The sequence below is a fragment of the Triturus cristatus genome, chromosome 2_1, assembly GCF_964204655.1.
Source record: "Triturus cristatus chromosome 2_1, aTriCri1.1, whole genome shotgun sequence".
NCBI classification, from domain to species: Eukaryota; Metazoa; Chordata; class Amphibia; order Caudata; family Salamandridae; genus Triturus; species Triturus cristatus.
Genome location: NC_140581.1, coordinates 584,892,612 through 584,906,711, shown reverse-complemented (window position 1 = coordinate 584,906,711; position 14,100 = coordinate 584,892,612). Strand labels below are relative to the sequence as shown.

Sequence of the window (14,100 nt, the reverse complement as noted above, 5' to 3'; positions counted from 1 at the left end):
ACTCCATCCGTCTTGATTCGATCCTCCCATGTAATTGGACAGACCATTACTGCATCACCTTCCTCATCCTGGAGTCGGTAAGAGCTAGAAGAGCCCAGCCAAAGAACCCCAAACAACTGAAAAGATGTCTACGGAACATCAACTCGCACGATCTGAATGCACTCTGCGATGACATCCTGCCCCCTCTTATGAACATGTCGGATGCACATGACCTTACGGCCCACTATAACCGCTCAATGGCCAATGTTTTAGACTCGTTTACGCCACTACCGCTTAAAAGACTGTCCTCCAAACTCTCCAAACCCTGGTTTAATTACAGTCTTAATTCCGAAAGAAGGAATTTAAGACTTGCGGAAAGATTGTGGCGAGAATATCCCTCCCTTGAACATCTCTACCATCTGAGATCCCTAAGAAGCATCTACAACAAACGCATCAGATGCTCAAAGGCCACCTTCTCCCGAAATCAACTAGAGCAAGCAAAAAAACGTTCCAGAAAACTGTTCGAACTCATCAAGTCCAAAGTGAACAGTCAGCCAGTCAGCCTAATCCATTGCCGCAGGGTCGAGTGTCACTGCCGAACTGTGATGAATTTGCTGACTTCACTGATAAGACCACTAAGATCATAGCTGAACTTCGCTCTGCCCTTGAACAACTGCCGATCAGTCCGCTGAACACCCTCCCACCCACTGGGTTGCTTGTCACGGTCCCAGTACAGGCCTACCTCCCCAAAAACAACGCATCCTGGAGCCTGTTCCAAACCTTGGATGAATGTATCATACGCAAAGCGCTGGCTACTCTGAAACCGTCTAATCACTACAACGACCCCTTGCCATCGAACCTCTTCTCTGAAGTTAGAACCTCCTTACTCCCACTTTGGACTAAGATCGTCAATGCAGCACTTCGGCAAGGTGCTATTCCGGACTGCCTAAAAGCGGGTCAAGTTACCCCGATGCTAAAGAAACCATCTACAGATCACACGGACCTTCAGAACGTTCGCCCAATCTCCAACATCCCCACGTTGGCAAAGCTCCTGGAGAAATGTGTTCTCCCACAACTCTGTAACCACATCAATCACTTCCAACTCCTGGACCAGTGTCAATCTGGTTTTCGCCTGTGTCATAATACAGAATCTGCGTTAACTCACATTGTCGATGATGCACTAAGAATGTTGGATCAAAATGAATCTTGCCTACTGATCCTTCTCGACCTTTCCCAGCATTTGAAACCGTCAAACATGGTAACCTAATTGACCTCCTGGAACACAGAATGGGGCTGTCTGGACCTGCACTAAACTGGTTCTCCTCATTCTTTCAAGACAGATCCCAAAGCTTCAAGGTGAACCAGTCCCTCTCATCCTTCGCCGGTCATGCTTGGGGTCCCACAGGGTTCAGCTCTCTCACCCACGCTCTTCAACCTGTTCATGGAGCCTTTGACAGAAATTCTGATATCATTTAGCATTCACTATCACATGTATGCGGATGACACCCAACTATACCTAAAGATCGCCTCCCCTGAGGACATCTGGTCCGACAATTCAGTCCTACTGGAAACTTAAAGCTGGCTGACACAAAACCACTTGAAGTTAAACGCTCTCAAAACAGAATTCCTACTTATCGCACCACACAAGCAATCTCCAGGCATCGAACAGTGGTTGAATCATCTCACTGCTCTTAACTGTAGGCCGCACCTTGTTGATTCTGCAACCTCTCTGGGAATTATGTTAGACAAAAGTCTGAACATACAGAAGCACATCAGTTCCCTCTCCAAAGGAGCGAACTTCCAACTCAGCATTCTAATGAAACTCAAACCTTACCTCCCTGTTCATGACCTAAAGGTGGCAGTGCAAGCCTTAGTGATATCAAAGTTGGACTATGGTAGCACACCCCTTTGCGGCCTACCTAGAGTGAAGACTCCTCCTCTTAGGGCTGCATTCAACTCAGCTGCTAGGCTCGTAACAGGCACCAAAAAATACAACCATATCACCCTTGATTTTTTGTCCTTGAACTGGCTGCCGTATAAAGCTCGGATACAATTAAAAATTGTTTACATGGTCCACAAAGCAATTCACTTCAATACCCCTTTTCTACCTTGCTCAGAAACTGGAGTTCTCATTTGGCGAGAGAGCCTCCAGAAGCGCCAGCACCCTTTTACTCAAACCACAAAAATTCAAGAAGAAAAAAAACGTATAATCAAGCCTTCTCCGGTATAGCACCGAGGATTTGGAACTCTCTCCCCCCTGAAGTCAGGGTGAACCCTTCCATCGTCCTCTTCAAAAAGGAAGTCAAAGTGCTCTTGATGAAGACATTTCTGCCTCTGACTGGCTATTCCAGTGGATACTGAGGTCACTGTCGCAGTTCTGTGGCCCAGCTGCTATGGTCACGAGATTTCCTTTGCTCTACATGACTTTGCATCTTTTGCTTTGTTGGTGCTGTCTTGATTGTATGTATCTGTATCCCTCATGATGTATAAATTGTAAAGCGCTCTAATACCCCCGTTGGTCATGTTCGCGCTATAGAAAACTTTCAAAATAAATAAAACTAAATAAATATTACAAATAACAATTGATTGGTTAATGAAAAACGGCAGCATTATAAATTCAAAAAGTGACTCCAATTGCTAAAAGTCAGACATGGATAATACAACATAAATTCCATTGTTAGTCTTAAAGTTTTCAAATTGCACATGTTCAATCGTCCATTATTGAGACAATACATATGTTTATCAAAAGCTAAAAATAAAGGAGAAATTCTCCTATCAAGATCTAAGGGTCCTCTTCAGTATGGCCCGAAAAAGAAATTACTTCCTAGTTGAATGTCTCGACCAATAACAGTCTGAACAAAAAGGCAGCATCAAAATCAAATTCTCAAGATAGACTCACTTGGAATTGTCTTTCTGAAGATCACCAAGATGTTTCTCTATTATAACCACTGTAGCGTCTGTTAGATGAAGACTTTGAAGGAGTTAATGCCTTCGATTCATACTGGAAAGGAGCAGGAAATTGTTTACTATTAAAGTTCAGTAATCACTCTTTTTCGATTGGATTAAGAATATTATACCAAGGTATGGTCGCAAATTAGTTATCAATGTGAGTCCTCATCATTGTAACCTGAAACAATTTTAATTTCTGGTTAAATATATAGCCCACTAACCCTAGGACTAAGATTACAGCACCCAGATTTAAGGGTTATCTTCATTGTGACCAGAAATAATTTTAATTATGGTTAAGTATAAAGACCATTGACCATATGACTAAGATATCAGCACCCAAATAAATCTCTCAAAAATAGACTCACTTGAGATTATCGTATTGATTATCACCCAGAAGCTTAATTTATTGACAGATGTAGTGTCAATGCGCTGGTGATCACTGTTGCGTCCGTTCAACAAAATCTTAAAAGGATAATTGCTTTTGATCATTGCTAAAAGAAAGTAGAATTTAATTTTCTATTTAGGATAAAATATCAATCTTCCAAAAGTGGAGTTAAGTAAGGCATTCCCAAATGTAATCCCAATTTTAGGTCAGTCCCTCGAGGTGCCACCCTCCATGGATCACACGTGTCTAATTCACTTGGGAGAGTATAGCTTCCTAAACGTCCACTAAAGATTTGAGCGATGGGAATAGTCACTAATTAAAAATAGTCCCATGGCCAAGAATGGTTTCCCCTTACTAATAATCTTTCTGGACAAATTTATGGGTCCAAGAACCAGCAAGGTTACATGTCCACACGTCTAAAATACTGTCACGTGATCAAAAAATCCAGCCACCCTGTAGAGGTCCCTTCCTTCAGGAGGACTCACCTAGCATTTTATCTGCTCGGATATGTGAAGCAGTCTGTCCATCCGTTGAGGATTGTGATAGTTTCTCTCTCCCTTATATATGTTGTATCATCCAATGGAAAAGCTTGTTGCAAACTCCAAGTACAACATAGGAGAAAGTATTCAGTCTGGGAAAAGGTGCTGATAGTTCGTAGAACTGGGCAGCTCCACAAAAAAGAAGTCATACATGTAGGTGTTACTGTACTCTTCCCCGTGTGTGATGTAAAAAACCACTGTAAGAAGGAGCTAAACCGCTCAAACAGTGCACAAGATATTGCGCAACCCATGGGTAATGCCTTATCCACAAACCATTGGCCTTCAAACTGTATGCCTAGCAACTGAAAATCCTCCAGATGAACTGGCAACATGTCACACTTTGCCATGAGTGCGCCCCTTACGATCTGTTGTACTAAGGCCATAGCCACATCTACTGAGGGATATGACACAGAGGTCACCTCACCTTGGATAAAGTCATCAACCGAATTCCTCTCCGACCATAATAAGTGCTGTATGAGCTGGAATTGTCCCCGCTTCTTTAACGGCACCACACCAATCGGGTATACAATCAAATTGGGCATAGGCCATTGGTTAGATGGTCCCGCCATTATACCCTTCTGCACTTCTTTCGTCAATCTATCCCTTACCACTAGTTTATACGTCGCTTCAAATTGTTAGCCCATATTGTAACTCTGGGGCCCTCGTACCCCAAACGAAACCCCTCCCTGAAACCCTTGCTCAGCAACTTCGCGCCTTGTCTGTTAGGATATCCCGTCTAGTCAGACGTTCTCAATTGGTGCATGAGCCTTTGCCCATATTTCCATGTGTCCCCGTCCTCCCCTGTATCCCAATGCAGGGTTACCCTGCTGTTGAATGCACCCCCTGTCTTACTGATTTCACTGTCCTTCCTGAGTATCCTGTGTGTTTCTTTCCACCCTATAGCATTGGACCAGCAAATGTTGTCAAGAACACTTCGAACATTCGTGCCTGAACTTGCAGTAATCTCCAGTGCATGAGCCTTTATTAAAGTCCCAGCACGTCCCCATTGTTCACCTTTGTGTCCTGGTGCATTCACCATCCCCCAGCGGGTGGGGCAGGGCAGAAAGGGCCAATACACCAACGGCAGCCCGCTCACCGTGTATGTCGTCTTGCGGAACTTCACTGACCACATTGGTTGCTGATGTAAGTCGGAATCAATTTCTCCCCACTTCGCCCCTGTTTCCAGAGCCATCCTTGCCCTAAATTCCTTGTCATAATTTGCCCACGCATACCCCCGTACTTGATATGTACCCTGCAAATGACGTCCATGTATTTAAAGAGGGAAACACAACGCTCCGGATATTTCTCTCAATATACACTTGCGAAGATGAGAAGTGCTGCCGTTCAGTTCTATATCGTTGTTGGCATCCTAGGTCTTGTGGACAATTCCACTTCCTCTGCTTTTGACCCCTTTTCAGCCCGCAGAGCTTCATCTCCTCATACTCTCCCTTCCATATTTTCTCTTTCATTGCTAGCATTAGGTGTGCACCCTCATATCAGGGGCATCCGGCACGGCTTGCGGGGGGTGGAAAGGACGGGGCGCTGGCTGCTTTTAAAAACAACAAAAAACATTTAAAACGTACTTTGCCACTGCCGTCGGGTCCCTTCTTCTTCTCACCTGTGTCTGACTCCAGGTCGGAACAGGAAGCAGGCAGCCAGCCTCCCAAACACTAAGCCAATCACAACGCTGCACTGCAGCTGACACGGCGCTCAGCCAGGGGCTGGAGGGGCAGGCATGTTCTCCATGCAGGCTGTAATGAAGCCTGCATGGAGAACAGGGGAGTGTGCATGACTGCTTGGAGCGGCCCGAAAGGGCCGACCAAACAGTCATTGCGCTCATGAGTGTTCTACCACTCCTCCCCTGCAGCTCTGCCCGCCCCCTTACACACTGGCGCAGCAGGAGGAAAAAATAAAATGATAACATTCCGTTATTATCATTTTATTATTTTTTCCTTTCTTTGCTGCTCCTGGCAGTTGGGCACCGCTCGTCTGCCTTTGCCGAGGAGCCGCCACTGCCCCATATACGGTAATTTCTGAATTGTTGTTTCCTTTCTTTCGCATTTGCGTCCTCCCCTGCCTTCTGCTGTATGTACGTCCCCTTCGCTGTCCCTTGTGGTGTCTCCTGCCCTCACTTTGCTATAGTCTCCGCCGGCTTAGCTTGTTGGCCTTCCATCAGTACATTGTCTCCCTCCCCTGGAGTGTTGTCAACTTGTGCCTCCGTGCCTATCCATGTGTCCTTAACGTACCATCCATACATTCCTCTGTCCTCGTCACCCCTGCTGACACTCTCACAGACACCTTGGCCTGTCATGTCACCCCCCATGCATTACCCCCTATGTCACCAGCACACTTACCTGGCATCAAGCCCTCCTGTCTTTCTCTTCCTGGGCTTCCTCCACGATTTCCCCTTCCTCTATGCTTGCTTTATCATAATCCAATTGTTCCTGCTCTTCATCTGTTTCCTCCGGCCCTATCTGCCCCTTGTCATCCTTTCTAAGTGGTACTTCGGGATCCATCTCCGAGGTAGGACAGGGTACCGTGGTTCGGCCTCCTGTCTCAACCCCCAACTTATGTCGCATTACACCAGTGTTTGCGGCCCGAGAGTCCGCATTGTCCCGGTGGATGCACTACTGAGGCCACCCCAGACCTTTGTGAGGTAGTGTTGTCGCCGTCCCATGTCGCTATCCGGCTAGCTGCCCCAGACCCTGCCTTCCCTTCTCCCCAAGGTTTGTGAGGTGCATAAGATTCTCCCAAGTCTGCATATCTGCCTTGGCGATGTCCCTGAAAAAGAAAATGCAGGTCCAGCGTGCCGTCGTTAGGGTCCCTCACCCCTTGCCCTTTACCATGACTGGCACCCATAACCAACTACCCCCATGCCCTGTCACTGACCCCCTGATGTCACCCATCTCCAAACGCCACCTGCTCCCTCCTACTCTCTGCCCCTGAGTGACTGCTCCTCCTCGCCCGGGCTCCCCCACCTTTGAACTGTGCGAGCATAAGACTTCAGCGGTGGCTTCGCACTCCCCTCCTCTAAAGTCCATTATCCCCCATTCTTCTAGGCTTTCCTCATCACTACACTCCAGGACTACCACAATTAATGTATTTCTGGGCCCCCTCCCCTGGCATGAGCTCCCCACACTCACCCTGTTCCCTACTGCCAGTAGCTGTACCCTGCCCCCACCCCTCCTCTGGGCTCCACAAACATTGCAAAGCTTTGTGTGCCCTCTTGAGCCCCCCACTTGAGGCTAGGGAAACCTGTCACCACCCTTCCATTAGCTCCCCTCTTTTTCCCACTCCCCCAACTCCTCAAAGACCTCCTGTGCCGGCTGAACCCATTCACTCCCCCCCCCACCCCACCCCGGCCTACCCACCCCCATCTGTTGCCCTTTGGCAATCAGCTCATCTCTCCCCTGCTGCCGCCAAAATGCTTGAGCTCCCCCAGCCCCACCGCAGCACTATATGCTCCATGAAGCGCTGCGTCCCCAGAAACACACACGGCCTTCATCTGCTTTCCCTGACGGTCTTTGGTGACGCTACCCTTCCCCGTCCATTAATAGGAGCGCGGGCCGACGTGCTGGGCCTTTCCCAGCACGTGAGCCATGCGCTCCTATTGGGCTGCTCTCCTACTCACCGAACGGCCCTGCCCACTCATCGGTGCACTTCTACCGTGACGCGGGGGGAACAGGCAAGGACAGCTGCCACCACACCACCCGCTGCACGCCTCTCGGTCGCGGCGCGACCCATGTGCCTGGTTTCAATAAATCCATGCAGCCTGCCTCAGCCAACAGGCGCATGACCTCCTGCACTCTGAAATCCTCCATACCCTATCGCTACTTACGCTACCCCAGAGGCGCAACTAGAGACAAATTTCGGGGCGGGGGAAGGCTACTAAAAATTTCGGGGGGGGCTAATTCTTCTAGCAATAGGCAGAGTGGCGATGCAGGGGCTCTAAGAAGGGGTGAAAAACAACAAAGCCTCGTTAACAAGTAAATGGTCCATTAACTCATTAACCGCGGTGGTAATCCGCCACGGTGAGGCCGTTTAGCGGAGTGGGAGGGGCTGCGTTGGCCAACGGACGTGCGCAACACTACAGAGGTAGTGCTTGCGACGACCTTTGGCCGACAAACGCATGGAAGGGGTTAAAGACATGTGAAGTACTCGGGTGCGGCTGCAATAAGACGGACATCAGACCAGACAGTCTCCAGCAGCTCAAAAACTGCATGTGTGTGTGCGCCAGGGAAGCTGTCTCAGTCCAGGCTGACACACACGACAGGAGGGGCTGAAGCCCTTTGAGCCCAATGGGCATTGCGCACCTGCGCTACCCTCACTATAAACACTTAACCTAACAAAATTGTCCTAACTGCTACTGACAGTCTCCGTGTCACAGCCAAAATGGTGACAGCACTAAAAAAATGGCAGTTTATAGGCTGGGCAATAAAGCCCAACACAGCCCAGCACCATAAGAGCCCAAAAGAAGCCCAATGCAGACCTTGCGGTCGGCTTCCCCACCCCCGTTGTGTTCAAGGCGATCTGGAACCAGCGGTGACCTCGTGTCTGCAGGTACAAGGCCCGTTATGGGAATGACAACACAGAGCCAACTTTGTGTATTAACTGCTGCCGCGTGTGCGCGTCTGCCGAGGTTACGCACGCGGAAGCCTCTGTATTCACTAGAGGTCACTTGACATGGGGCCATACCATCAACCCTGGTGGGGAGTGGGGAAGATGCTGTCCACCCCTCCTACTGACTTATACTGGTGGCATCTATTGCGTCATGGCTGCAACATTATATTCCTCCCCAAAATAAACAAAATGCATGAGTCCCGGCCACATTATTATCAAAATAAGCACATAATTGTAAACTAGAGCAGTGTTACGTGATATAGTCCTTCAGCTTTCGAGTGGTCTCAGGATTCTGCCGTAGACAATACTGAGAACTGCCACGGCAACTCAGTTCACTGCCAGGAGCATGGACCTGAGATGCTCCCATCATCTCAGGAGTACACCTTCCTGGGTCAGGAGCTCGTTTCTCATGGGAGGCATCATCCATCTCCAATCCATCACTGGCAGTAGGGCTTTGGATGCCACTGGGCACCAGTTCGTCTTCTTCATTTTCAGATTCCAGCCCTCCTTCACCTCCTGACGGGGTGACACCCAGATACCTTGAGTCATTCTGCACTGGTTGGAAAGTCTTGAAGTAAGAGACGTTTCTGGTCACTGTCTCACCGCCCCTCCTGGCAGTAACTCGAGTGCCCTTCACGTGGACAATTACCCATGGATTCTTTCATACGGAAACTGAAACTTGCTGCTTGTCAGACGATTCCTGAGTAGAACAGTGTCACCTACTTTAGGTTGCACCGGTTGAGCTCTCCGACATCAACTGACCTGGGCATGAATACGCTGCCTGTGATCCTCAACCTGTTCATCGTTCGGACCTTTCGGACGCCACATGGGATGAAGTGGAATTGAGTGTTGACGCAAAGTTTTTGGTTGAATTTGTCTTGGGACTAGAATTACATAAAATCAGGGTGAAATGCTCCCGGTTATTTCTGGTCCATATAGGTTACAAATTAACACTGTTAAGGCACAACTTTGGTGCTCTTTTTATATTCTCCTTCCATGTGATGTTTACTCATTGTCTTTTTATGAGATTTCGAATTAATTAAATTGTTTTAAATATGTACCTTCTGTATAAACATTTACATGTGTTTTTTTCATAAAGATACATATTTGTGTCATATGTTTTTTTATGATTACCTATTGCTGTGAATTGGATCACTAATGTGTTAATAAATTTTATTTAATTTAGTGTAACGTTTCTCACATCTCATTTTGAATTGTTCTTAGTATGTGATATATTTGACTGAATGATACATTTGACTGTATGGTCTCTAAGTGGCGATTTAAGTAAAAGTGTGTTTTTATAGTTCAAAGGGAAATTTTCTAACTATATAGTTGCATCTGTATCTACGACAGCAGTGACATCCTGTTGTCCCACCTTGATGCTGCACTAAGGAAGCCGTCGTGCTTTTCGAGTTGCCGTTCTGATCATGTGTACCATGTATACCATCTGTTCCTCTCCCTCGTCATCATCCATATCACTTGTCTCCCTGCTCCCTTCTGGGATGAGATTGACCGCCTGCCTTGGCTTCCTGTACCTCTTCGAGTGGCAGACCTTCTCAAAATGATTGAATCTCCCACAGCCGGCACATCTTTTACCCTTCGCTGGGCAGTCTGCTGCCCCATGGGGTCCTCCGCCACAGTAGCCGCACGTGCAAGTGTTCCTGAGGGGAGTGTTCACTTGTTCTTTCTTGCTGTACCTGGCGGCTGGCCTGGTCACCACCGCATTAACCGGTTCTACCTTCACAGGCGTTTGCAACGCCGCCTCCATATGAGCGGCTCGGGCTTTGGACAACTCCTTTGTAAGCCCCAGCATCAATATATCGGTCAGTGACTTCCCAGACTTCCAGGATTCATTCACGGAGCTTCGCCGACGCACAGCCCTGAAGTATTTGCCCTCTGATCTCCTCCATTTCGTTGCGGAACCCGCACGTGCTGGCCAGGTTCCTTAGCCGGGCATGGAAGGTGTCCAGTGATTCCTCGGGCAGTTGGCGCGCCTGGTGAAAGATGAAGCGCTCATAATCTTGGTTCGCCATTGGCTCAAAGTACCCTGTCAAGGCATTGATCAGGGTGTGGAGCGTTTTGGGTGTGGCCTCTGCCAGAGTCTTGGGGATCCTATGAATGTCCTTCCTGCCCAAATGAAGGAGCAATGCCCCCTTCTGATCCTTGTGGACCTTCGTGGCCTCAAAGAATATGAGAAGGCGTTCAACCCACTCCTTCCATTTGGGTGCCTATGCAGAAGGGGACCCCTCCACTACACAGGGTTGAATCGGAGGAATGGTTGACATTGTGTGGGCCAGGTCCTCTGCATGCAGAAACACACCCCCGACAGGGATCCCCGAATCTGTCCTCCAGCACCTTAGCCACAAGATCCAGAAGGGGAAGTCTGTAAAGTGCCACCAGTCACCTGAAAAGACACCAGTGTTCAGCCCTACCAGCCACTGCAAGGCTGGAACTGCACCAGCACGGAAGGATGCCAGGTGCGTGGGCATGTGGCTGCAGGCCTTATGCCGATAGGCGGGGTGCCAGAACAGACACTAGATGGCCCTCACCTCTACACCAGGATCCGAAGACACCACACTGCACTCCGACACCTCCTGTCTGGAAACTTCAGCCAGGGCCACACCTCTGACCGGCACGGACCCCCGCCGACATCCGTGGCACGAGCACCGCGGGGCTTGAGACACCCGAGCGCGGCCGCCACACATCAGGAGCACGGGGGCACGCCCACCCTCGTCGCCAATTGTTGTGTTCCAGGCGATCTGGAACCAATGGTGACCTCGTGTCTGCAGGTACAAGGCCCGTTATGGGAATGACAACACGGAGCCAACTTTGTGTATTAACTGCTGCCGCGTGTGCGCGTCTGCCAACGTTACAAACGCGGAAGCCTCTTTATTCACTAGAGGTCACGTGACACAGGGCCATACCATCAAGCATGGTGGGGAGTAGGGAAGACGCTGTCCACCCCACCTACTGACTTATACTGGGGGCATCCAATGCGTCATGGCTGCAACATTACACCCCCAGCCCATTGGAAGAGTCGGCGGAGACAGGGGGAAAATGGGGAAACGAGTGGAAAGCCATTCATAATGTGGACAGTGAATGATCTGAGGGAAGTAGATAGACGTAAACATTGAGGCTGGTCAAGGCGCTGAACGGTGAAGTGAGGAAGGAGAAATGAAAGTAAAGACAGAAGAGTAAACATCAAGAGGGGAGCAGAGGCTGGAAAAGGAATACAAGCGCGCCAGAAGGGAGTTGCTAATTAAAATTGGGCAACGGGAGGGAACGAACGGGGAAGAGAAGGAGTGTAAAGAGAGAAAGCAGAATAGCAGTGGGGACCGAAGGAGGAAATGATAGCCGTGATCAATTATACAAAAGAATGTGACTGTATTTTTTTTCATTTTGTGTTATATCATTTTTAACATGTCGAAACGTATCGCGACCTTTCCAAATTCCCTACGCAATTCAGGTGACTTGGGCCCTTGTAATTCTGTGCAGGTGCCCTGAGGAGAGGCGGCGGGCAGCTTTTAGCCGAAGAAACGAAAGCAAATGAGAGCAGTGCGCAGCCAGAGCGGTTACTGAGGGGCGCAGAGGTGAGTTCGGAATGACTGGCAAAGTGTTATATGTGGCTCTGCGATGTCTGATGAACAAGAACACGGGACGATAAAAATGTAGCAGTGCAGGCGCTGAAATGCGGGAGAGCTGAAGCTTGCTTTATGCGACGAGCAGCCTTTTGCTCCCATTAAGGTGGTTTATGGATGGTGATTGAATTAGAGTTTTATTAACCCAGGTGGCGATTCATATGAGACAATGCTGTGCATCTCAAATGAGCATGTTCTCTTCGATACACGTTTTCTTAATTGGGTCAGTTCAGCTCGGCTCTTTTAAATAAACTACTTTGTATATTCTCATGCACTCACCAATCCATCCCCGCCCCCTTTGGTATTCCGACACGGAAATAACATGAGCACGTGTTTTGGGGGATATCTGTTGCTTTGTTTCTGTTTTATTGCACCTAGCGATAAACATTTTAACATGTTTGCCTTGAAAAAGGTCTCACACCTCTTAGTGATTAATAAAGCCATATATTGCATCATGGCACTGAATGCTGACTTGGTGTTAATGTAATGCTGTGTATTTATTTCTTGCAGTTCCAGCCTGCTGGGCCTCGGTTTGGCTGGAGAAATGCGTTGAAAGAGCTGTCTCCTTCTGTGACGCGCTCTCTCGCAGCCGCCCTGCAGGATTCCTCTTCAAAAATACTGCAGGAGGAGCAGGAACAGCAGTCGGCGGCCTTGGGTGGGCCACTGACCCTCGCGAGCCTTCGCCGAGCCACAGTGCTCAGTGGCACAAAACACGAGGAGGAGCGACCTCGGCAAATCTTAAAGGCAAGCAGCTCGGCTTCAAACTATATGGGAAATACCTTGATGGCACTAGCTTTATAGCAATTCTTTATTGCCAGGTTATACTTTGATTCTGAAAGCTAGTCCTGCGAGGAGCTGTGTCTGACGTCATGGGTGTGAATCAGTCCTTTCTATGAGTATTCCTTATTGATTATATATAGGTCTGTCGGTAAAACACAGCTGCTCATAGAAAATGCCTTTTTTAATCAGGCTAAACATCGAGTAATTCAAGCATAAGACAGGAGGAGCAAGAACAGCGAAATAAAATCTGGGAACTGGGGTCTGGGTGAAAAGTTTTGAAGTATTGTGGTTTGTGCCTTGGAAAGTCCAGTTTCTCATTAATTGATAGGCCTGTCATCACGTGTAGTTTAAAGTTGTCTAGTTATTAGTTAACCTAATTGTTGATGTAAAACTCTAAGTATTTTCCTTCCATTTCTAATGAGATTAAAAATTAAATGAATTAATGTGAAATTGGCTCATTTTATAATGAGCCCAACTCGAGTTAGATAATTTGACTTATTCACGCCAAAGTATTCACCAATTCCGAGATACTTTTTAAAACCTTTGGTTTCTTATTTATGCATGGGTTAGCAGCAAAATGATCTACAAACACAATATATATAGAATAGCCTTTGGTCCATCGTCCTTCAACCCTTGTCTTATTTTCATCTGCCTCTTTCAGCTATTGACCTAAGGCCTTGTCACTTAGACTAGCCCATTATGCTCTTCGCTGTCTGATATATCATTCCATCTCCTATTTACTGCTTCCATTGTACTACATGAGGGAATATTTCCTATTCACGCTTTTTGTAACATTTAATTTTTAATTGAACCAGGCTTTTTGACTGCTCTTGCCTTGACTTGTTTGCGAGCCTGAGACCTAACTTGGCTTTCCCATTCTTTTTTATCACACCATTAATACTACACAACCACCAAACCACCACCGATTCCTCACCACATTAAATACCACACCAGCAATATCACCAGTACCAGTATTACCACCATAAGTATAACAGCAATACCACTAATATCATTACCTTAAATGACAGCAGCATGCACCATCAATGACACTATTACCACTACCTCCAATACAACTTATGGTATCCATGCCAATACAACACCACACAGCCATCACCAAGGTACAACTAGTATTACCAGCACATGCCATCACCAATGCCACCAGCGACATTACTAACCTCACCGCCAATACCAAGCACTGGAAAGCCAATAT

General features: G+C 47.8%; 1 protein-coding gene across 3 annotated transcripts in view; it reads left to right on the top strand.

The window, feature by feature from the left end:
* The window catches only part of KIAA0825 (KIAA0825 ortholog), a 2,097,552-nt gene that overhangs the window by 643,984 nt on the left and 1,439,468 nt on the right, over positions 1–14,100 (top strand). For all 3 annotated transcript variants that reach the window (XM_085632475.1, XM_085632476.1, XM_085632477.1), the window contains exons 7-8: positions 11,968–12,062; positions 12,621–12,854. In XM_085632475.1, coding sequence (XP_085488601.1) covers positions 11,968–12,062; positions 12,621–12,854 — 329 coding nt within the window. The remainder of the gene's footprint in view (positions 1–11,967; positions 12,063–12,620; positions 12,855–14,100) is intronic.